Source organism: Carcharodon carcharias, chromosome 12 (genome assembly GCF_017639515.1).
Source record: "Carcharodon carcharias isolate sCarCar2 chromosome 12, sCarCar2.pri, whole genome shotgun sequence".
Classification (NCBI taxonomy): Eukaryota; Metazoa; Chordata; class Chondrichthyes; order Lamniformes; family Lamnidae; genus Carcharodon; species Carcharodon carcharias.
In genome coordinates, this window is record NC_054478.1 from 59,904,475 (window position 1) to 59,930,057 (window position 25,583).

Consider the following 25,583-nt stretch of genomic DNA (forward strand, 5'->3'; position numbering starts at 1 on the left):
AGGTGGTTTTTAATGACAATTGACAAGGACATCAATACTGAGATGAGCTTTGAGTTCCAGATTTTATTAGTTTAATTTAAATTCCACAGCTGCTTTGGTGGGATTTGAATTCATGTCCCCAGAGCATTAGCCTGGGCCACTGGATTACCAGTTTCATTATCACTATGCCACTGTCTCCCCTAAACACAAGGTTTCCAGCATGGGCAAAATTATGGGGAATGTATTGGTGTAATATAACAAACATCTAACATTTAATATAAAAAATAAATCAACATTGCTTATTTATTGATATTTGCTCTGAAATAAAGTAGTGATTGAGATTGTAGTATTTCTTGTTTTTTTAAGGATACAACCACAAGTGGAAAGGATTAATTACAGAAATTATCTTTACTTCACTTACTACAGGTATTTATAGACTAATATGCAATATTAAAAAAATCAAAACAAAACTGTAAATTAGAAAATGAAAGCTTTAAAAAATCTAGTGCTACTTTTGAAGTGGAAACTGTGTGACAATCTTTAGACTATGCAGGGCAACTAATTTAACCAAGTTTCATGCATTGGGAAAGAAACAGCAAGTGTTGCAGGTTCATGGAAATATAAAACATCTACTTTAGTTTCCCTTCTTGTCTCTAAAATGCATTTACACATAGTGATTCACTACATATAGATCACTTTTTAGTTTAAATCATTCAGCATAGACTGACTTCTTCCCCAAAAGCTCAGGACAACCAACACCACAGACATCTCAATTAATTTGTACTCAAAATTTCTAATGTGTACTCAAAAGCACACGGTTAAGTGGCGACTGGAAATTCTCAGGCTTGAAGGATCAAGTCCTGGAGGGAATCATCTCAATTGAATGATTGTGCATTACATCATTGACAGCACTAAAGATGTGTCAGAAAATTAAGGGAGACTATACATGTACAATTTTATATGTACAGTACTCGTAATTTAAATAAATTGCATTACTGTAAAAAAGTGAAACACAGTACTTTGTATATAAATTACTGAGTTATAAAGCATAAAAAGCCATATATCTAACTAATTATACATTAGAACTTATTGTGCGTAATGCAAGATTGACACGCCAAACAATACATATATCTCTCTTTAGAAATCTTCTAAAGCAAAGCTAGCATATGACACAGTTAAGAACGCAGAGCTGCTCGAGCTTTGTCAAGAATATCTTTCCTCATTTTTGGATAATTGGGATGTGCTCCTAATACCTGCAAGAGGAAAACAATTCAACTTATCAGTCTGATTATTATAAATATTTACACAATATTAAAATTATTAAATCTTCCTGCTTCTAGTGTCGTAACTTGGTAACACTTTGAAAGTGTTAGAGAACAGCTGCACCTAATATGCAACAGTATAATGCTTGCTTCTTGTTTCATTAGGGAGTATAACTAGCTACAGCATTTGCTACCATTATTTCCAACAAACAACATTAACCTCCTCCCACCTGTGACACTAATGAGTCATCCACATCAACCTGCAATTTAAATTTTGCCTTTGGCCAAGTCAGGTAAATTTTAAAGTTTATTTTGTCCAAAATTTACATTTTTTTCCTTCCTGATGCATATTTTCTTTTTGCAACTGCAATTTTTATTCAAGTTTGCAGTCTCACTCAACAGAATATTGTGATGTGATCTACAATGTTTATTTTTAATTCCCAGCGTTGTTCCAAGGAGTGCCTCCTTCTTCCCAGCCATCACAATCCTGTTCTTCAGGCCCCATTTATTCCAAGTGGGGAACTCCTGATGTTTCTTGATTTGTCAGTCCGCCCTGCTTATTAACCATTTCATCTCTTCAGGCCCCAAACCCTTGGGCTTTGCTCAGGTGAAACTCCATTACTGCATAACCCACTCCTGGGCCAGATATTGCCGTCGGCGTGTGGGGACAGGCCTGACACACTGACGTGCAAAATGATGCACGATAATGTCGGGCCCAACACGCCGACGCACAAAATGATGCACGATAATGTCGGGCGTGCGTCCCAAATTCATCGCACATTAATTAGATATTTTGTTCAACTGGCACATGCTGGAGGCAGATGCGCACCCGCCAAACTGTCAAAGGCCTGTTAAGGCCATTAGGAAAGCAATTTAGCTAATTAACAGCGCAGTCCATCCAACCTTAAGGTTGGCGGGCAGGCGAAGAACCTAAGTGGCCTTTGCATTTTTCAGGAAACTTCATCCACGGGCAGGATGAGGTTTCCTTAAGGTTGTATAAAATTAATTAAATTTTGCACAATTCACAAAGATGTCCCAGCTCATGTGACACTGTGTCACAAATTTAAATAATTTTTTTCCTCCTTTATTAAAAAGTTTCACTCTCAACTTAATTTCCCTGAGGCAGCTTCGTGCCTCAGGGAGATTGTTGTGCTCTTTCTTGCATGTGCATGAAAGCTGAGCGCTACCGGCTGTGTCTCACGCTGGGCGGGCCTTAATTGGCCCACCCACCTAAAATGGCGGCGCGCAGCTCCGTACCCGCTCCCGCCCAACCCACCCGACATAGGTAAGTTTCTGGCCCAAGTTTTGCTCTTTGAAAACCTATGGCCCCTAACTTAATACCTATGAATTGCTTTCCTAGAACTAGCCTTTTAATTATAAAATGGGAATGTAATTATAGGCATTAGGGCACCTATTTTAAAATTCAAGCAATGTACTTACAAAAGGCCACCAATGGTACAGCAAATTAACAGCCAGCAAAGGCAAGACAACAACATTAATTCACTAGTTCCCACTGCACAATGAGCTTATTAATTTGATTGTGACTGCTGCTCCATAGTTTCTTGATTTATTGGTGTATTCACTGCTCCATTGAGATATTAATTCTCAGGTACATGTTGGTCTGTCTGCTATTCAACAAATTTATTGATTTACTGTTGTTGAAAGCTCCATTAATTCACTGGTGCTCAGTGCATCTTTCAATTTTGTATACTGTATACATCGCTCATGATGTGGTCTCCTCTACACTGGGGAGACCAAATGCAGACTGAGTGCCCACTTTGCAGAACACTTTCATTCAGTCCTCAAACGTGACCCTGAGCTTCCAGTTGTCTGTTATTTTCATTCTCCACCTTGCTCCCAACTGTGACCTTTCTGTCCTTGGCATGCTGCAGTGCTCCCAACACAAACACAAGAAACAGCATCCCTCCTTTTGTTACAAAGATGTGCTTCTCGAAGATATAGGCCAGAATCTTTGGGTTGGCGAACGGGGGCGGGCTCCACTCGCCGACACATAAAATGACGCTTGGTGATGTTGGGTATGTGTCCTGGCGTTACTGTGCATCATTCAGATCTTCAGTTCGGCAGGCGCCCACCGGAGTCGGCTGAGCACTCGCCAAACTGTCAAAGGCCTGTTAAGGCCATTTAAATTCCAATTGAGATACTTAACTGAGCTGCCCGTCCAACCTTCAGGTTGGCAGGCAGGTGAAGAGCCCAGGTGGCCTTCGCATTTAACATGAAACCTCATCGATGGACAGGATAAGGTTTCATGAAGGTTTTAAAACATTAATAAAAATTTTAAATAAAATTCATAGATATGTCCCAGCTCATGTGACACTGTCACATGAGGGAACATGCCTTTAAATTTTTTTTTCCTTTATTAAAATTTTTAAAAATCAAAGTTATCTCCCTGAGGCAGCTCTATGCACAAAAAAGCACAAGCCCTGACTCAGCCTACTCCACCCGCCCGCACAGGGAGTGCTCAGCGCTTCCGAGTGCGCGTCATGCTGGGCGGGCCTTAATTGTCCAACCCCCTCCAACAGGGAGAAAATTCTCCCCATAATTTCTAATTTTTCTTTTTCTGCCTGGATTTAAAAAAAACTGGGATCCAATACAGACAATGGGAAAACAGTCCAGACTGCTGCAATACACACAATTTCACATTCCAAGTGGGATGAAGACAGACACTCAACTCCCTGGGATGCGTGAATCCCCTGTCAATTCACACCATCTTAAGACTTCTTAAATGTTTATGAGATGAGACATCAAAATTCAATTACCTGTTCTGAAACAATAACTGCAGCAAACATGAACTAATAGAAGTTCTCTGGAATATACAGCCAGCAAGGTACTTCAAGGACCCCTTACCAACAGGAGAGAGAGAAAAAAGACAACGCTGTACTGAACACAGGCTGATTGGTGCTGTGTGCTCTCTTTTTTTCTCTCTCTTGAACGTGCTGTGCCCGGTTTGCAAAGTAACCATTCTGAGAAGAAAAACTGACTGCAAACAGATCTTTTAAAAACAAACAGCGAAATCTGCTCCATATAAATATGCCCAGGCGGACAGCTGAGCAAAATGGCCACAATGTTGAAAGCACCGCATCAAGGCCAGTCAAGGAACAGCTAACCACATACTCCTTTGTTTTAGCTTTCAAGAACTGTAAAAAAATTCTATAAGCCCATCCTCTTACTCAGACATTTGTACTGATGTGTGTGTGTGTGTGGGCCGAAACAAATGTGTGAGACCCGATGAATAGTGGTAGCATTTTACCTATTTTTTTTTAGCTTTAGGAAATAGTTTTAATAAAATTCTCTTGCTCTTTGTTTATCCTAAGAAAATCTGTCTGAATAATTCTTTGTGACCTCAAAGCATAATTAGTAAGACTCTTACAAAATTGGCAAAGCACATCCTCTCTAAATTCTCAAAAAGACCCTGTGACAGTCAAGCGTGGAGTGGAAGGATAGGGGAGTCATTTCACTTCTCACATTGGTCTTAACATTTTTCAATCAGCACTTTACAACATTCTGGACTCAAAATGGTGTTTAGCAATTTTAGGTCATAACCTCTTCCCCCATTTTGTTTTGTGCTTCTTGATTGTCCCTTATTTCCTTTATGTTTGGACAGCAACTATTCAGGATTCTGCCATTTACACCTCTTCTAGACACATCCTTTGTTTCTTTACTTGTCCCATTATCATTCCCTTTAGCCTTGCACCATGAAACCTTTTATCGTTTAATCTCTCTTGCCCTCTACCCTATCAGAGACCTTTCCTTTTGTTCTTCTTCTCACCTTCCCCCTTTCATTTGCTCAAAAATCTGTTGCATTTCTTAACATTTTCCAGTTCTGAGAAAAGGTCACAGGCCTGAAATCTTAATTCTGTTTCCCTTTCCATAGATGCTGCCAGACCTGCTGAGCATTTCCAGTATTTCCTGTTTACATTTCAGATTTTTAGGCATTTTGCTTTTGTTTTAGTGCTCCATTAATTAATTTATTTTTTGGTGTATCCCTTATTGATTTTCTGGTATGCTCACTTCCACATTAACAAACAAATGCACAAATACCTGCTACTTCATATAATTGATTTGTGATTCGTAACTCTATTCTTTCACTGATGCCTACTGCTCCATTATTTATTTGTTGCTGCACTTGCTGCTTTATTAATTCCTTTGTTGATGTAAACTCTGACTTATGAATTTATTGCTACTCACATCTCTTTTATCATTGGTGACATGTAAATATTAATTGATTAGTGTCCACTGCTGTCTTAGTTTACCAATCTTCTGATTCCCAGTAATCAATGAACGTATTAAGTGGTGTTTACTGCTCTATTATTTTATTGATTCAGAGTGCCTACTTACCTGCAATGCTAATCTGTATCCTTGTGCCTTCAGTTGCTTCATGTCATTGTATGGTGTCACAAAAATGTTTTTTGTTCTAATTTTAGCTCCTACTATACTGTTTTATTTCTTCAATTTCCATGATATTGAAGAGCAGCCTGGGTGCCATCTACTGTTTCAGGGTGTACTGTCATTACATTGTTTAAGATAAAGTACAGGCCCACGTTTGGCATTCAAAGAAACAAAAACTTAACAGTAATCTTTATATCAAAGGAAAGTACAAGTTATGATAATTATGCAACAATTTATATTTATATACATTATGAAACATCTCAAGGTGCTTCACAGGAGCCTTAAAAAACAAAGTATGACACCAAGTCACTTAAGGAGATATTAGATCAGATAGCAAAAGCTTAATCAATGAGGTAAGTTTTAAGGAGTTTCTTAAAGGATAAAAGTGAAGTAGAGAGGAGGGGAGGCATAGGGAGAGAATTCCACAGCTTGGGCCTAGGCAACTGAAGGCATGGCCACCAATGCAGAAACAATTATAATTGGGAATGCAGAGCAGGCCAGAATTAGAGGAACATAGATATCTCAGAGGGTTGTGGGGTTGGTGGAGACTACAGAGATGGGGAAAGGCGAGGTAATGGAAGGATTTTAAAACAATTATGAGAATTTTAAAATCAAGACCTTGCTTGAACAGGAGGGAGCTATTGTAGGTCAGCAGGCACAGGGGTGATCGGGGAATGGGACTTGCTGAGACTATGCCATGGGCAGCAGAGTTTTGGATGACCTCAAATTTATGGAGGGTAGAATGTGGGAGACCAGCAGGAGTGTATTACACATGACTAGAGAATATGAAGTTAAACGTCTCAGCGCTGAAAATGCTAGGAGTGCTGGATATTGGATATGAAACATATCACATATATTTTTCACATAACTAAATAGGAGCTGCAATACTAATAGATTTCAACTTTATAATACTTCTTTGCATATCTTATTTTACAGCTCAAATTTCCTAGCTTATTTCAAATGAGATGTTCATGTGACCAGCATTCTAGTGAAACAAAAATTGAAAAGTGTGATGTGATGATTTTTCTTTGCATAATTTTTTTAAACCACGTATTCACTGAGCTGCTATGAATTAAGTAATAGAAGTCCAAAATGCTTTTTAATGTGCCTGTGGAAAAATTGTGTGGTTTGTGCGGGGAATGAGGTAAATGTCTAATTTTCTAAAATAAGGTGCTACATCTACTGAATGTTATTAATTAGAGTTCAAATCTGCTGACACTAATTCTCAGGCAATAGTGCAAACCGATGTTTATGTTGTGTTTCTCATTGAGACAATATACTGTTTTCATCTTAAAAGTATAAAATTGAGAGTGAGAGCAAGTCTAAAACGTGTAGTATTTTAAAGCTGATGAATCACAATGGCTAAATTTTAATCCTCATGCCTATATTTCAAATTTCTTTGACTCTTAGTAAGGGAATTAATGCTAGCCCACAAGCATCAAAAATGTCTACAGAATTTTATGTGCATGGTTATAAAGAGCAACTGACAAATGCTGGCAAGTCCTTCAAGATCTATCAGTTTGGAATAGAACTTCATACAGCATTTAAATTATACAACAGAAACTAACTCCTGCACAAATCTTAAATAGATTGCTGTTTGGGAATTATACATATTTATATAATATATGCTGTATTATAGTAGAAACATTTACTTTTTAAAATTTGTCCTATATTTACCATGCCTTTTGGCAGACTTAAAAATAGTCCAGAAAACAGAACACTACTTGTTGAATAATTACGTGTGATATAGTTCAGAAGGGATATGGCTTTTTCCAGAAAGTTGTAGGAGATTAATATGAAGGAAAGATTTGAAAAAAATTCTGTAATTATTTTCCATTAGAATGACACAGATTAGGGGGTGAAATAATATTAGTGTTTGAGGTTACGAAACAATGGAGCAGATAAATAGAAGTAGACTGATTTTGGTAGTCGAGGGGTCAAAAGCAAGACTAACGAGATTTAGAAGAGGGCAGGAGAAACTTAATTACATACAGTTGTGAGATTGTATAATTCACTTCCAGAGTTAGTGCTTGAAGCAGAAACAATGCCAACATCCAACATTGAATGGGATAGATGGACAAAGGAAAAGGGGGCTGGGGAAATATCAGAACATGGTAAATGCTATTAGAACTGTTGCTCGGTGGAAGGTAAATACCAAAATAGGCTGCTGGGCTGAATGGCTTAAGTGTTGGCTGTGTAATATATTATTTTGTCTTTTTTTTAATCAGGGATTAAAGTGAAAACATCAAGTAATATTATCATTGTTGACTTATGGTTACTTAAGATTAAAAATATTTATTTATTCCCAAAGTAAAAAAATTATGCATAATAACCTCCTACCAATTGCAACAAAGGCTAATCAATACAATAGCACTGATAATTAAAATTCAGATGCCCAGTTCTTGGTTACCAGCTGTCATATTCAATTTGATAGCAATAAGAACTCTTATTCTACTTATTTGTTCCTATAAATTGGCCCCTTTCTCTTGTTTTATTACAGGTGTGATTGTAAGAAATCCAAACCTTAATCTATTTCACTTTCAGTATAGCTAATGAAGACAAAGAGAAGTAAAGACTTGCATTTATACAGGATCATGTCATATCCTTCAAAAATCTTAATGCTTTACAAACAATGAATGACTTCATTGCTTTCTGGTAAATAGCTTAGTTTTGCTTTGCGGTGCCATAAAGCAGAATAAAGGGGTATACCACTTAATGTGGTGTTGCAATGTCTGTAATTTAATTCAATACAAGTTTGACAACTTGAATCTCAGATGTAGAAACTAATGATAATGTCATTAGAACAGATCAGATAAGTTACTTATAATAACAGATACTCTATCCAAAGTAATGATAAAGAACAGTAACCATCTTTAAGTCTGAATTATTTTACACAATATTGACTTAGAAAAGAATCGGTAATGAACTTCAGATTTCTTGATTGGAAATCTCATTCATGAAACTCACCTTGCAGGGATGGGGAAAAAAGTACTCATCAGTGGCCAATGTAATAAGTAATTTCAAAAAGGCAGCAGAGGTAACACAGGTGATCACAGGCCAGTTAGCTTTTCATCTTTAATAAAATTGAAAATGACAGAAATCTAGATAAAGAGAAAATAACTGGAGGCAGCCAACACGATTTCTGAAATGCAGATCATGTTCAGCAAATCTGAGAGCTCTTTGCGGTGGTGACATATATGGTGAATGAGGAAAAATGCCATAGATGTGGCACATATCTTATTGTAGAAAACTTTTGACAAGGTGCTATACATTAGAGAAGATTAAGGAGTATGAAATTATAGCAGGGACAGCAAATTCGATTAAAAATCAGTTAGGAGGAGGAACAGGAAGTAGATGCTAAGGACAATTTCTCAGACTGTTTGCAAGTGAGTGGTAGCATCCCACAGGGTTCCTTTCTGTTCACTGTTTATAATGACTTGGATATAGAACTGGAAGGAGTAGAGTCAAAATTTGCAGCCAATATTACAGTAGGAGGCATAATAAGTCATTGAGGACCAAAGGAAGCTGCAAGGCGACATTAATAAGGCTGGAGAAGAGCAAGATGTGACACATGGAATATAATGTTAGTGCGTACAATATAATACATGTTTCTCAGATCTGATGAAAGGTCATCAGCCTGAAACATTAACTGTTTCTTTTCCATAGATACTGTCAGACATGTTGAATATTTCCAGCACCTTCTGTTTTTATTTCAGGTTTCCAACATCTACAGCATTTTGCTTTTGTACAGGAAATCATTGGGTAATTTGATAGAGGTGTTTATGAAGGGATGGAACAGGGAATGTGGCAGCAGACTGTTTCCAGTGACTGCAGCATCTAGGAGGACATAGACATTAGGACAGAGAGCAGGATAAAATTTTTATCTATATATCCGTGTGTGTGTGTGTGTGTGCGGCATGCGCGCACGTGTGGCAGAGTTGTGACAGCATGGAATTCACCACTAAAACTGTTGATTGAAGCAGAGAACATGTTAACATTTAAGAATAAGTTAGATAAGGGGGATGAAGGGCTACAGGAACTGGCCAAGCACATGGGATTACTGATTGTGTAAATGATAAATTCTAATGCAGGCTAATTGATTGTAACTGATCTGACTAATATTCTGAAAGCAAGATCAAAGGCTGAATTTAAAAATATTACCTTATGACAAATGTCAATAGCATCAACGTATCGCTTTGCCTTCAAATAGTTAAAGGCCAGCTTGTACCCTGTAAAATAAAAAGTATTATCAATTTTCTGAGCCAGTATTGCACATCTTTGCATTTAAGAATTTATGATAAATATCTGTTATTGCCATGTACCAATAATTTTGATTTTACCTATTGTTGGATTTGTCTGGTTACAATATTTCCAAGCCATCTCATAATTAACGGCTGCATCCTTATAAGATTGTTCTTTCTCCATAATGTATCCCATATATTCATAAGCCTTGCAACAGGACTAAGAAAACAAACATCTGTTAATAGATTCAGAGACATAAAGAAGAAACATGAACCAAGGACACAAATTACTCCAAATTTTTTCAGGCCTGCAACATTTCAATTACCATCTTGAGGACTGTTTATAGAAGTGACCTTGTTTTTTTGACACTAAGTAATTTAAGAACATGCTACATCTTTAGAAATCATCGTTTGTGTGTGTGTGTATGTGTGCTCACGGATGAGGAGTAGGGGCTTGTTTGGGTGTCGTGAAAAATAAACATTTATCCTTTCTTTTGATTTAAACTTACCAGACAGCATTTTGTGTCTGTTCTTAAAAGTTACATCACTCAAAGAGTTAAAATACTCCTTCTCAAAAATACATCTTGTTGCGCTTAGTCGAGAGGTGGGAAATTATCCCCCATCTTTCTCTTGTCTGTAACAGCATACTCACCACATGGGTGGTAAAGCAGACGGAGTGGATTGTTTGCCTAATATGGGAGGTGCTTGATTCGCATTGATTCAACTGATTTCGGGCAGGTTCTATAACAGGCGCCACCAGATTCCTACTCAAAGACAAAAATTTCCTCCAGTGCCTCTTTTGAGTTCTCCCAATTATGTTCATCTGGCACAAACTACATTTCACTGCATTATATTTAAAAAGATTGTAAACACAGAGTGTAATGCATGTTTAAGTCAATTATCAATTACTAAGTAGCTCATGATATAGGAATCATTAACTGTTTTTACCTTATTGTGCCGTAGACAGCGTTTAAGAAGTTCAACAGCCATATCAAATTTTCCAGACTGAATGTAAACATCAGCTAGAAGCAACCAACTCTTTTCCAACTCCTCTGCATCAATTGCATTCCAGTTTAATTTTGCAATGCGTTTTAGCTGATTTCTTGCACGAGGTGTCTGTTTTAAAATCATGTATGCTGTGGCCATTCCAAATAGTGCAGGAATGTGGTCCTTCTGTATTAATATCAAGAATAGATGTGCCAACCATTAATTCATAAAATACATGGTAGTTCTCCTACAGGTGCCTTTAAAATAATTTCCTGTAGGCTTACATGGGACTGAATTCAGCTTAGATAAATAAAATTTGAGCATGATGAATCTGCAAAGGAGTTAATTTTTCTACATTTTTATTTGATCAGCATTATATTTCAGAATTTGCTTCCTTGGACATCTGATAATATTTTTAGATTCAGGGAAGGTGGGCTGTGGGCTTTCAAGTGCAACTTGTCAGGTAGAAAACACAATGGAGAATCAGGCTGAATATAGATGGATCAGAGGGGAAGTGAAAAAACTAATCAGAAAAGCAAGGAGGGAGCATGAAAAGAGACTAGCAGCTAACATAAAAGGGAATCCCAAGGTCTTCTATAAGCATTTAAATAATAAAAGACTGGTAAAAGAAAGGGTAGGGTTAATTAGAGATAAAAGAGACTTCCATGTGGAGGCAGGAGAAGTAGCCAAGGTATTAAACGAGTACTTTGCATCTGTCTTTACAAAGGAAGAGGATGCTATCCCAGGCCAAGGTGAGAGAGGAGGTAACTGGTACACTCGAGGAATTTACAATTGAGAAGGTGGTGGCATTAGAAAAGCTATCTTTACTTAAAATTGCTAAGATATCAGGACTGGATGAGATGCATCCGAGGATACTGAGGGAGGTAAGAGTGGATGTTTCAGAGGCACTGGTGATAATCTTCCAGTCTTCCTTAGACACAGGGGTGGTGCCAGAGGACTGGAAAATTGCAAATGTTACATCTTTGTTCAAAAAGCAATGCAAGGATAATGCCGGCAACTACAGACCAGTCAGTTTGACATCACTGGTAGGGAAACTTCTGGAAACCGTAAGTTCGGGACAAAATCAATAGTCATTTAGACAGGTGCGGGATAATTAAGGGAAGCCAACATGGATTCATTAAGGGAAAATCATGTTTAACTAACTTGCTGGAGTTTTTTGGGGAGGTAACAGAGAAGGTTGATAAGGGCAATATGGTTGATGTGGTGTATAAGGATTTTGAAAAGGCATTTGATACAGTGCCACACAATAGACTTGTGACGAAAATTCTAACTCATGGAATAAAAGGGAAAGTTGTCACTTGGATAAGAAATTGGCTGAGTGACAGGAAACAGAGAGTAGTGAAAAATGGTTGTTTTTCAGATTGGAGGAAAGTCTGTAGTGGAGTTCCTCAGGGTTCAGTGTAGGACCCTTGTTCTTCATGATATATGTTAATGACCTAGGCAGTGGTGTTCAGGGCATGATTTCAAAATTTGCAGATGATTCAAAGATTGGAAACATTGTCAACAGTGATGATGATAGTCTTGAACTTCAAAAGGGCTTAGACATATTGATGGATTGGGCAGACAAATGGCAGATGAAGTTCAGTGCAGAGAAGTGTGAAGCAGGAAAAATAAGGTGAGACAACATTAAATAAAGGGGGAGCCTCTAAAGGAGGTGCAGGAACAGAGGGACTCTGTGTATACGTACATAATTCACTGGAAGTGGCAGGGCATGTTGAGAAAGCAGTTAATAAAGCAGTTTTATTAACAGGGGCACTGAATTCAAGAGTCAGGGGGGCATGTTAAACTTGTATAAGACACTAGTTAGGACTCATCTGGAGTACTGAGTCCAGTTCAGGGTGCCATACTTGAGGAAGGATGTGAAGGCACTGGAGCGATTACAGAGGAAATTCACAAGAATGATTCCAAGGGTAAACAACTGTAGCTATGAGGATAGATTGAAGGGGTTGGGTCTGTTTTCCTTGGAGAACAGGAGGCTGAGAGGAGACTTGTTGGGGTACTCAAGATTTGAGGGGTATGGACAGAATAAATAGTGAGAAACTATTCCCACTCAAGAGTACGTCAAGAGCTAGGGGGCACAGATTCAAAACAATGGACAAAAGGAGTAGCAGTGATGTGAGGAATTTTGTTTTTTAACCCAGAGGGTGGTTGGAGTCTGGAACAAACTAACTGAAAGGGTGGTGGAGGCAATTTTGATTGAGATATTCAAAAGGGAATTGGAATGCTATCTGAAAAGAAAGAATGTGCATGGTTACAGGGATAAGGCAGGGGAGTGGGATTAGGTAGAATGCTCTTTCAGGGAGCTATTGCAGACTCGATGGGCCAAATGGCCTCCTACTACACTGTAAAGATTCTGAGATTCTGTGAAAATCTTTGAGAGGGGGAGTAATTGATCAAATAAATATTGAACGTAGATTCAGAAAAAGTAGGTCTTGCTGGACCAAAGTCCTTGACATCATGAGAAAATGACAACCAACTGGACTGTGGAATAGACTATGAGTCTTCCAAAAAGTATCTTACAACATTCTACATTAAAGGTATTATTGAAGCTCAAAGCTTTGTTATTCAAGGTAAATTGTGAAAATATGTAAGAAATTGCCTGAAAGATAGATAATAATGGGAAGGAACATAGGAACAGAAATAAACTATTTAACCCCTTCAGCCTATTCCATCATTCAGCGAAACCATGGCTGATCTGTAACCTGACTCCTTATACCTGTTTTTGCCCCATATGCTTTAACAGCCTTGGTTAACAAAAATGTGTCAATCTCGGATTTCAATTAAGAATTGGCATTTGTAGGAGTTCCAAATTACTACTACTCTCCACATTTATACATTCTACCACTTCACAGTTGCTAACAAGAGGCCTATTAAACTCCCACTATGGTCTTAAATCCTTTTCTGTTTCTTAATTCTACCCATAAAGCATCTATTGCCTGGTCTCATTATATCTTTTATTACTGAAGTGATTTTATCCTTATACCGGTTATGTCAGGGTAGAGGTAAACAGTGAGTATGATGTCGAGGACTTAGAAAAATTCAATTCATGGTTTGCATCAATGACTAAGATTTTGAAGCTCAATGCACAATGGTCAGATTTTCATATGATGAACTAGGACAAACAGTGGAATTGAGCTAAATATTAAAAGGTGAATGAAAGAAAGGGCAGGATTTTCACTGCGATGTGAGGACGGGAATGGAGAAAGGTGAGCACATAATTTCACGCCTCAGCTGGCGTGCCGGCTTCTGGCACTACCCTGCCCCCTAGCCAGAAACTTTCTGATGAAAGGTCATTGACCTGAAAAATTAACTCTGTTTCTCTCTACAGATGCTACCTGAGCTGCTGAGTTTTTCAGCACCATCTGTTCTTATTCCCCACAGCTCAGGCCCAGCTACCAGCAGTAAAAGGTCAAATGCTGAATGACAATGAAGTTGCAAGTTTCGTTATTATATTTTAAAATGAAAGCGGGCTTCTGGAATCAATTTGGTTGCCTGCCCATCTTCCTGTTTCAGTTAAAGGTGGATTTGGGTTGGGAAGCAAATTTTCCTGACTTTTAGACCCCACTTGATCCAAATGTACTCATTTTCCTCATTAACATCCCCTGCAATGTTGCAGGTTGATGATCTTTCATCAGAACCATGTAAGTTAAGTTTAGGGGTGATATGAAGTTCTTCACACAAAATGTGATCAGTGTGAAGAGTGGACTTCCAGTACTGGTAACAGAGGCTAAAACCCTGAAATCATTTCAGACACAAAGCAGGTGACCTGAAAACTCTTTCCCATCCATAATTATCTTGTGATTTATACAAGTCTGACCTCAGCTGTTGCTATTTCAGTGAAGACATTGAGAGCTCGTTCCACATTTGCTTTATGCTTTGTTGCCATGAGGCAGCAGCTTTCCATTATGCGCAACTGAACATGGCCTTGAATAGTCTGAGGTTTCAGTTCTTTCAGGAGTTTCTCTGCTGTCATCACAGCCAACTGCTCTGACTCTTGCTTTTCAGTTGAGTTTCTATTGGCAACAGAAACATGTAAAACATACACCCAAAGTTTCTCATTTGGTTTTGATCAGTGCTGACCAATTACTAATCATTCCCATTGTGAAATCATACTATATTCAGATACAAATATAAGATAGCTTTACATGCAATTGCAACAGTTGTGCAAAGTACCCAAACACAGTGAATCCTGATAAATTACACTGGTCAGCCAATAAACTGTTGACAGACAAGTTACTAGTGAGTTGGCACACTAAATCCTATACCGCAAAAAAAATTAGACAGTGCAAGGGAAAACTGAGTAAAATTACAGTATTTTTCCCCACAAAGCTAACCCAAACTCGGAAAGTTAATTTCATTCTGCTAAAGGTTTTAGTCTTAGAACAGGGATAACCACGATAAAGCAGAAAGTTTGGTACAAAAATTGACAGATTATAAAGATTTAAAAGTGATAGTAAAATAAAATTGAATATGCAATTTAGAAGTAATTAAAATTTAGTTTTATCCCTATCACCTAAACAGGCAAGACAAATATTTAATAGCAATATGCTCTCACCGCACATCTCCATCCAGGTTCTCAAAGACTTCACCTCCTATAGTATCATTATCTGGATTCATGCAGATCTCTATCATGTTATAAATTGCATTTTGGCCCCAGTCACTGTCCTTGCGAGCCTTATTGAAGTGCCGGAGGGCGTCATTTGGTTCCCCGGTGTACCTAGAAGAAAGAATTCACACAATTAGCCCTTCTTCATGCCAAAATATTTCTTTTCAAAACTGAGTGTGACTATTCTGCCCACATGTCAGAGTTCCCTGAGGCAAAGTGGAGGTCATGGGTTGAGAATGGGGGAGGCCATTCAGCTCATGTGCACCACTTTGGCTGAGGGCTTTGAACACATGAGCTCCTGCATTGATAGAGTGGCCAATCTCATGGAGAGATATGTGGCAGCAGTTGAAGTAGATGCAGGAATAGCATACTGACATGTACAGAATGCATGCTACACTCTATATGGTCAATGGTGCTAATGGCACAGAGATGCGCAGAATGAATGCCAGTTGCAGCCCAGCTCATGGTCCCCTCCACCAGTACAGAGCCCCATCCAAAGGCTAAGGCAATTACCGAAGAGGATGAGGGTGCCATGCCTCATGGCATGCCATTATTATCATTGGCCTCTCTGACTGAGGGAACATCTGTGCACCAGGACCCAGTGACTGAGGCTATCCCTGCACTGAAGCCAGTGCAGTAGCCTTCTGGCAGCTCAATGACAAGGATAGCCACTAAAGGCATCCCAGTTGAGAGCAGACACACGCAAGCAGGCTGTTTCCACCTCATCTATAACCACAAGGGAAGCACCACGTTGAAGTAGCAGAGTGCGGAGGCTATCATGCCGGTCGGAGTAATCAGTGGTTTACTCAGGCTTATTTGTTAATGAGCGTTTTGATATTTTTACTAACACTGTAAATGTTGACACATTACATCAGACATGTGAACTTCTATTCTTGAATGGAAAAACTTGAAAAGGGGGAAGAAGTGGTGAAGGGAAGCAATGGTCTTTGAATGGGGATGACAAGACCACTGAACAGATGATAAGCATAAATTGACGGTATGAGTTGATCTAATCAGAGTTGTGTCTTCAATGAAAGTTCTCTCATAAGCAGATCAAACTGAGTTCCAGAGCATGCAGTCCTGCTGGATGAGAAGCGCGCAAGTGAAAGGTGGCTAAATCAGATGTTCCCTGACATTGGCACCATCCAGATCAGAGTTTTGATTCCTGAGCTGGCCCCTGTCACCTCCGTGCATAGCCTGGACACTATTATGCTCTGCATCATTCTCTTCTTCCTCCTCCATGAGCTGTGTCCTTCTAGCATCTTGCCCTCTTCAAGATCCACCCCCCTCTAGAGGGCCAAATTCTGCAGAATGCAGCAGGCCACCATGATGCACAAGATCCTTGCAGGAGTATACTTCAAGGCACCTATTGACTGGTCCAGGCACCGATACTGCATCTTCAGAAGCCTAATGACCTGCTTGATGGTTGAGCAAATGGCTTCTGTTATAGCGATTCTGTGGCTTCGTCTCAGGTTGATGTAAAGGGATGAGTAATCAACTCTTCAAGGATGTCCCTTGCCCCCTACAATCCATCCACAAAGTTTCGGTGATGTCATGAAGAGATGCCAGAGAATGAAGATGTGAGGCTAGTGCACTCAGACATGATGCTCTTGTTGTCATCGCAGACCAGCTGAACATTGAGTGAATGGAAGCCTTTCCTGCTAATTAATCTCATCGGCCGCTCACTCAACTCAAGAGCACTCAGCACCTTGCTAGCCACTTGGGTGCAACTGATGATGTCCTGCACCCGTGGGAATCCAGCGATGAAGGTGAATACCCCAATTATTTGAAATTGTATGTACTGCCCTGCTTTCATAGATAAGGCATCAGTGTCTTGCGAGATGTAATGCAATGCAAAGACTTGCGAGACATCACCAAGGTCCACTGCCGATCGCTGGAAGGAACCAAAGGTGAAGATGCTCAAGACACAGTAACTTTGACAGCTACTGACTGGGCATGGCATGCAGTATTCCAAGATCTGAGGTCTTCCTCAAGGGGTGCACAAATCTCAGTGACCATCTGCTCTGATGGGCGCAGTCGCCTGTGGCACTGATTTTCCAACATGACCAAGTAGCTTCATCTTCAGTGCTACAGTTGATGTTGAGGATATGGCCTCTGTTGCCTCCCTAAGCTTCATTCCTCCCCTCTGCTCTGCTCATGCCCGGGGTTCTGCATCTGCTCCTGTGGATGATGATCCTCATCGCTATTGTACCCTATCTCAGACTAGCTTAATCCCATGCTCAGCTATTGCCTTCTTGCAGTCAGCAGGATTCGCAAAGCTTACAAGCCCACCCACTTCTGGCCTCAGAATCTCAGATGGTCACAGCCCTCTCAAATGACTGAGGATACACAGACCATCTGTTCCGCTAACTCTGCTCACCTGATGGCACCAACATGCTCCTCTTAGCCATTCACCCTTTTTTAGACTCAGCCAATTGCGTAGATCAGTCATGATTGGCTCCCTGCTGTGTTGCCGCCTCTATCCATCTGGATTGCTTCCAGTCCATCGCATAACCCATGCACCATCACCAAAATTCCATATTGGCCTTGACAGGCTGACACTGGCTATTATTCAAATGTGGCAGCTTTAAGGTCCCACCTTCCTCCCTTCTGAGCAAAATTGGCAGCTGTCAGAGCGATGACATCAACCAAGCACAAAAGCCAGCGGCACTAATTTTCGCACCCGCCCACTTCCACACTCACCCCCTTCTGGGTCTAAAACTCCTGCCAGAGAAATTATTTCCTCTGATGGGGAAATCCAGAAGGAGGGGCCAGAACCTTGAAAATAGAGCTAGGCTATTTGGTAGAAAAGCAAGAAGCAATTTTTCACACAAAGTGTAATGGAAAACCCTCTCCCGCTTCCTCCTTCACTCCTGAAAGTTTAAATGATCCTGAAGATAGTTCCACAACAGCAGCCCTACAATTACACTTATATTCCTATGTTTTACTATTCCATCAAGAAGGCAACTATGACCAAATCCCAAATAATTACTGCATTTACATGCATGAAAAATGAGAACTGGTATTTGAATTTTTTTTGCCCTCCACTCAGGAAAATTAAGGTCGTACTGCTTCCTTGACAGTAACTGATTAACTTAGCACAGGCCAGATCAAACTCGGGATGCTCCTGGTCCTGGTGACATAATGTTATATCATGTGGTATATTTGTTCACTGAGCCATTAGTACTTAGTTATTTTCTCATAATTGTCATAATTATAGGACAACTTACCAGAGGTACAATCCTTTGCAATAATTAAAACCAGGTTCAGAAGCTGGTCTTGGAGTGTGTTTTTCAGCCATGTCAAGGAATCTGGGAACTTCTTCCAGTTTTCCAGCTCTCCTCAACAAATCAATCAAACGTGCTAATGTCATAAAATTATCTAAACAAGAGAAAAAACTGTATAAATGCTAACTATTTCAGTTTGAGGTTTATTGACTATTTTCTCATTCAAAAGACTTGGACATTAGTGATTTTAAAATGTATTCTGAGCAAACATTGCTCAAAAAAGACAGCCCCATCATAACACCTTAAGACATAGGAGCAGAAATTAGGCCATCGGCCCACTGAGTCTGCTCCACCATTCAATCATGGCTGATAAGTTTCTCAACCCCATTCTCCCGCCTTCTCCCCGTAACCATCAAACAAGAGATATTTAAAAAGCAGGTTGCTAAGATTTTTTGCACGGCCAAACAGTGTGCAATTTATTTGCAATGTTGTATTATTCTAGAAAATACAGACAACTCTGTTGTTGGCAAACACACTTGATTAGGGAGAATAGCTTGCAAAGTTCGGGACACAGGCACTTGAAAGTCAATCCATCAGGTAGCAAGAGGCTGCAAGTGAACAATCTCTGTCCTATACAGGGCAAATTTGTGATTTTACCTTAAGAGCCCCCTAAAATAGTCTAGCATATCTATGCTCTTTATTTTTGTAACAGGATAGAAATTATAGTGATAAAAACAAAAATTTGCGGATGCTGGGAATCTAAAACAAAAAGAGAATTACCTGGAAAAACTCAGGAGGTCTGGCAGGATCGGCAGAGAAGAAAAAAGTTGACGTTTCGAGTCCTCACCCTTCAGCAGAACTGGGTGAATCCAAGGAGGGGGGCAGGGGCGGCGGGGGGTGGGGGGGCTGTTGGGTGGGGGGAGAGAAGTGGAGGGGGGTGGTGTGGTTGTAGGGACAAGCAAGCAGTGATAGGAGCAGATCATCAAAAGATGTCACAGACAACAGAACAAAAGAACACAGGTGTTGAGGTTGGTGATATTATCTAAACGAATGTGCTAATTAAGAATGGATGGTAGGGGATTCAAGGTATAGCTCTAGTGGGGGTGGGGGGGCATAAAAGATTTAAAAATAATGGAAATAGGTGGGAAAAGAAAAATCTATATAAATTATTGGAAAAAACAAAAGGAAGGCGGAAGAAACAGAAAGGAGGTGGGGATGGAGGAGGGAGGTCAAGATCTAAAGTTGTTGAATTCAATATTCAGTCCGGAAGGCTGTAAAGTGCCTAGTCAGAAGATGAGGTGCTGTTCCTCCAGTTTGCGTTGGGCTTCACTGGAACAATGCAGCAAGCCAAGGACAGACATGTGGGCAAGAGAGCAGGGTGGAGTGTTAAAATGGCAAGTGACAGGGAGGTTTGGGTCTATCTTGCGGACAAACCGCAGGTGTTCTGCAAAGCGATCGCCCAGTTTTCGTTTGGTCTCTCCAATGTAGAGGAGACCGCATTGAGAGCAACGAATGCAGTAGACTAAGTTGGGGGAAATGCAAGTGAAATGCTGCTTCACTTGAAAGGAATGTTTGGGCCCTTGGACGGTGAGGAGAGAAGAAGTGAAGGGGCAGGTGTTGCATCTTTTGCGTGGGCATGGGGAGGTGCCATAGGTGGGGGTTGAGGAGTAGGGGGTGATGGAGGAGTGGACCAGGGTGTCCTGGAGGGAACGATCCCTACCGAATGCCAATAGGTGGGGTGAAGGGAAGATGTGTTTGGTGGTGGCATCATGCTGGAGTTGGCGGAAATGACGGAGGATGATCCTTTGAATGCGGAGGCTGGTGGGGTGATAAGTGAGGACAAGGGGGACCCTATCATGTTTCTGGGAGGGAGGAGAAGGCGTGAGGGCGGATGCGCGGGAGATGGGCCGGACACGGTTGAGGGCCCTGTCAAGCACCGTGGGTGGAAAACCTCGGTTAAGGAAGAAGGAGGACATGTCAGAGGAACTGTTTTTGAAGGTAGCATCATCAGAACAGATGCGACGGAGGCGAAGGAACTGAGAGAATGGGATGGAGTCCGTACAGCAAGCGGGGTGTGAGGAGCTGTAGTCGAGGTAGCTGTGGGAGTCGGTAGGCTTGTAATGGATATTGGTGGACAGTCTATCACCAGAGATTGAGACAGAGAGGTCAAGGAAGGGACGGGAAGTGTCAGAGATGGACCACGTGAAAATGATGGAGGGGTGGAGATTGGAAGCAAAATTAATAAATTTTTCCAAGTCCTGATGAGAGCATGAAGCAGCACCTAAGTAATCATCGATGTACCGGAGAAAGAGTTGTGGAAGGGGGCCGGAGTAGGACTGGAACAAGGTATGTTCCACATACCCCATAAAGAGACAGGCATAGCTGGGGCCCATGTGGGTACCCATAGCCACACCTTTTATTTGGAGGAAGTGAGAGGAGTTAAAGGAGAAATTGTTCAGTGTGAGAACAAGTTCAGCCAGACGGAGGAGAGTAGTGGTGGATGGGGATTGTTCGAGCCTCTGTTCGAGGAAGAAGCTAAGGGCCCTCAGACCATCATGGTGGAGGAGATGGAGGTGTAGAGGGATTGGACGTCCATGGTGATGAGGAAGCGGTTGGGGCCAGGGAACTGGAAATTGTTGATGTGACGTAAGGTGTCAGAGGAATCACGGATGTAGTTGGGAAGGGACTGGACAAGGGGAGAGAGAAGGGAGTCAAGATAACGAGAAATGAATTCCGTGGGGCAGGAGCAAGCTGACACGATCGGTCTACTGGGACAGTTGTTTGTGGATTTTGGGTAGGAGGTAGAAGCGGGCCGTCCGAGGTTGGGCAACTATCAGGTTGGAAGCTGTGGAAAGAAGATCTCCAGAGGAGATGATGTCAGTGACAGTCCTGGAAACAATGGCTTGATGTTCAGTGGTCCAGGGAGAGGTAGGAAGAAGTGTCTGCAAGTTGGCGCTCAGCCTCCGCGAGGTAGAGGTCAGTGCGCCAGACAACAACAGCACCACCCTTGTCAGCAGGTTTGATGACAATGTTGGGGTTGGATCTGAGAGAACGGAGTGCAGTAAGTTCAGAGAGAGACAGATTAGAATGGGTGAGAGGAGCAGAGAAATTGAGATGACTAACGTCGCGCCGACAGTTCTGAATGAAAAGACCAAGAGAAGGTAAGAATCCAGAGGGAGGGGTCCAGGTGGACGGAGAATATTGGAGGTGGGTAAAATGATCCGTTGAACAGGGAGAGGACTCCTGCCCAAAGAAGTGAGCCCGGAGACGAAGACGGCGGAAGAAGAGTTCAGCATCGTGCCGAGCCCAAATTCATTGTGATGAGGGCGTAAGGGTATGAAATCCTTTGCTGAGCACTGAACGTTCAGCGTCGGAGAGGGGAAGGTCAGGGGGTATAGTGAATACACGGCTGGGGCTGGGATTGGAAGATGGGGTGGGGACGGAGGGACAGGCAGGGGTGGAGGGTCCAAGATGGGTGTTGATGCCGATGAGTTGTTGGAGCTTGCGTTCCTTAGCACTTGAGAGAAAGAGAAAAAGTTTCTTGTTGAGGCGTTGGATGAATTTCGGGCTCGGCATGATGCTGAACTCTTCTTCCGCCGTCTTCGTCTCCGGGCTCACTTCTTTGGGCAGGAGTCCTCTCCCCGTTCAACGGATCCTTTTAGCCACCTCCAATACTCTCTCTCCACCTGGACCCCTCCCTCTGGATTCTTACCTTCTCTTGATCTTTTCATTCAGAACTGTCGGCGTGACGTTAGTCATCTCAATTTCTCTGCTCCTCTCACCCATTCTAATCTGTCTCTCTCTGAACTTACTGCACTCCATTCTCTCAGGTCCAACCCCAACATTGTCATCAAACCCGCTGACAAGGGTGGTGCTGTTGTTGTCTGGCGCATTGACCTCTACCTCGCGGAGGCTGAGCGCCAACTCGCAGACAATCCTCCTACCTCTCCCTGGACCATGACCCCACCACTGAACATCAAGCCATTGTTTCCACGACTGTCACTGACCTCATCTCCTCTGGAGATCTTCCTCCCACACCTTCCAACTTGACAGTCGCCCAACCTCGGACGGCCTGCTTTTACCTCCTGCCCAAAATCCACAAACAGAACTGTCCCGGTAGACCGATCGTGTCAGCTTGCTCCTGCTCCACGGAATTCATTTCTCGTTATCTTGACTCCCTTCTCTCTCCCCTTCTCCAGTCCCTTCCCACCTACATCCGTGATTCCTCCGACACCTTACGTCACATCAACAATTTCCAGTTCCCTGGCCCTAGCCGCTTCCTCTTTACCATGGACGTCCAATCCCTCTACACCTCCATCCCCCACCATGATGGTCTGAGGGCCCTTAGCTTCTTCCTCGAACAGAGGCCTGAACAACCTCCATCCACCACTGCTCTCCTCCGTCTGGCTGAACTTGTTCTCACACTGAACAATTTCTCCTTTAACTCCTCTCACTTCCTCCAAATAAAAGGAGTGGCTATGGGTACCCACATGGGCCCCAGCTATGCCTGTCTCTTTATGGGGTATGTGGAACATTCCTTGTTCCAGTCCTACTCCGGCTCCCTTCCACAACTCTTTCTCCGGTACATCGATGATTACTTAGGTGCTGCTTCATGCTCTCATCAGGACTTGGAAAAATTTATTAATTTTGCTTCTAATCTCCACCCCTCCATCATTTTCACGTGGTCCATCTCTGACACTTCCCTTCCTTGACCTCTCTGTCTCAATCTCTGGTGATAGACTGTCCACCAATATCCATTACAAGCCTACCGACTCCCACAGCTACCTCGACTACAGCTCCTCACACCCCGCTTGCTGTACGGACTCCATCCCATTCTCTCAGTTCCTTCGCCTCCGACGCATCTGTTCTGATGATGCTACCTTCAAAAACAGTTCCTCTGACATGTCCTCCTTCTTCCTTAACCGAGGTTTTCCACCCACGGTCCTTGACAGGGCCCTCAACCGTGTCCGGCCCATCTCCCGCGAATCCGCCCTCACGCCTTCTCCTCTCTCCCAGAAACATGATAGGGTCCCCCTTGTCCTCACTTATCACCCCACCAGCCTCCGCATTCAAAGGATTATCCTCCGTCATTTCCGCCAACTCCCGCATGATGCCACCACCAAACACATCTTCCCTTCACCCCACCTATCGGCATTCGGTAGGGATCGTTCCCTCCAGGACACCCTGGTCCACTCCTCCATCACCCCCTACTCCTCAACCCCCACCTATGGCACCTCCCCATGCCCACGCAAAAGATGCAACACCTGCCCCTTCACTTCTTCTCTCCTCACCGTCCAAGGGCCCAAACATTCCTTTCAAGTGAAGCAGCATTTCACTTGCATTTCCCCCAACTTAGTCTACTGCATTCGTTGCTCTCAATGCGGTCTCCTCTACATTGGAGAGACCAAACGAAAACTGGGCGATTGCTTTGCAGAACACCTGCGGTCTGTCCGCAAGATAGACCCAAACCTCCCTGTTGCTTGCCATTTCAACACTCCACCCTGCTCTCTTGCCCACATGTCTGTCCTTGGCTTGCTGCATTTTTCCAGTGAAGCCCAACGCAAACTGGAGGAACAGCACCTCATCTTCCGACTAGTCACTTTACAGCCTTCCGGACTGAATACTGAATTCAACAACTTTAGATCTTGACCTCCCTCCTCCATCCCCACCCCCTTTCTGTTTGTTCCCCATTCCTTTTGTTTTTTCCAATAATTTATATAGATTTTTCTTTTCCCACCTATTTCCATTATTTTTAAATCTTTTATGCCCTCCCACCCCCACTAGAGCTGTACCTTGAGTGCCCTACCATCCATTCTTAATTAGCACATTCGTTTAGATAATATCACCAACATCAACACCTGTGTTCTTTTGTTCTTTTGTCTGTGACATCTTTTGATGATCTGCTCCTATCACTGCTTGCTTGTCCCTACAACCACACCACCCCCCTCCACTTCTCTCCCCCCACCCAACCAAACCTTAAACCAGTTTATATTTCACCCCTCTCCTTGGATTCACCCAGTTCTGCTGAAGGATCATGAGGACTCAAAACGTCAACTCTTTTCTTCTCCATCGATGCTGCCAGACCTGCTGAGTTTTTCCAGGTAATTCTGTTTTTGTTTTAGAAATTATAGTGGTTGTCCCAAAGGTTTCTCAATCATACTAAGTATTTGTGTAGCAGACTGTGGAATAAAGCAGTTTATCTAACAAATCAAATGTTGCCTTGCCTTGTGTTAACTCGGCCTACCTTATGAGAAATGAAATGAGTGCACTTGTCTCAGACACTGGTCCATAACAAAAGGAAGTCTTGCTGTTATACTCTCAGACCTGATATTAATGCATTAGATACAGGCAAGAAGATGGTAATGGAAACATTTAATGGAACAGCAGACTCCACTTTACCAATTAAATATCAATGGCAGACCCAAATTATTAATAGTCATGTAGCACGTACATTGCTCAGTTGTGAAATGGAATGTAGAACTTCTTCAAATAAGGCACTCATTATCACCATCTTTTTGGTAAAACTCAAATATTAGCTGGTCAGAAAACATGATATTCTTTATATCTCTGTTTGCACAATGGCTAAATAATAACAAGCTTTAGTTTACTGATTCAAATATTTGGTGGCATAATTGTAAGGTAGCCTACTTACAAAATGTTATCAGTGTAAAGCAATGAACAGCTAATTTTACCTGGTTTGCGTTCTAAAAGCTGTTGGAAGTGAAATACAGCTTGGTCATAATCCTGCTTTCTGAACATCAGATCAGCCATCATCTATAAGAACAAATCACAATAGCTCTAATTAGAATAAATAGTAGTAGATAAGATTTATTTAAAACAATTGCAAGATATA

General features: G+C 41.6%; 1 protein-coding gene across 3 annotated transcripts in view; it reads right to left on the reverse strand.

Annotated features, from left to right (window-relative positions):
• Nucleotides 1-257: 257 nt before the first annotated feature.
• Nucleotides 258-25,583, reverse strand: part of ttc21b (tetratricopeptide repeat domain 21B) — a 93,936-nt gene continuing 68,610 nt past the window's right edge. For 2 of the 3 annotated variants that reach the window (XM_041201427.1, XM_041201426.1), the window contains exons 22-29: nucleotides 25,423-25,504; nucleotides 18,734-18,884; nucleotides 15,453-15,614; nucleotides 14,715-14,910; nucleotides 10,838-11,062; nucleotides 9,989-10,109; nucleotides 9,810-9,877; nucleotides 258-1,232 (exon numbers count right to left, since the gene is read on the reverse strand). In XM_041201427.1, the coding sequence (XP_041057361.1) occupies nucleotides 1,155-1,232; nucleotides 9,810-9,877; nucleotides 9,989-10,109; nucleotides 10,838-11,062; nucleotides 14,715-14,910; nucleotides 15,453-15,614; nucleotides 18,734-18,884; nucleotides 25,423-25,504 (1,083 nt within the window). In that variant the 3' untranslated portion in view covers nucleotides 258-1,154. Of the gene's footprint in view, nucleotides 1,233-8,615; nucleotides 8,722-9,809; nucleotides 9,878-9,988; nucleotides 10,110-10,837; nucleotides 11,063-14,714; nucleotides 14,911-15,452; nucleotides 15,615-18,733; nucleotides 18,885-25,422; nucleotides 25,505-25,583 lie in introns of those variants that run through there. The other variant, XM_041201429.1, reaches the window with a different exon arrangement.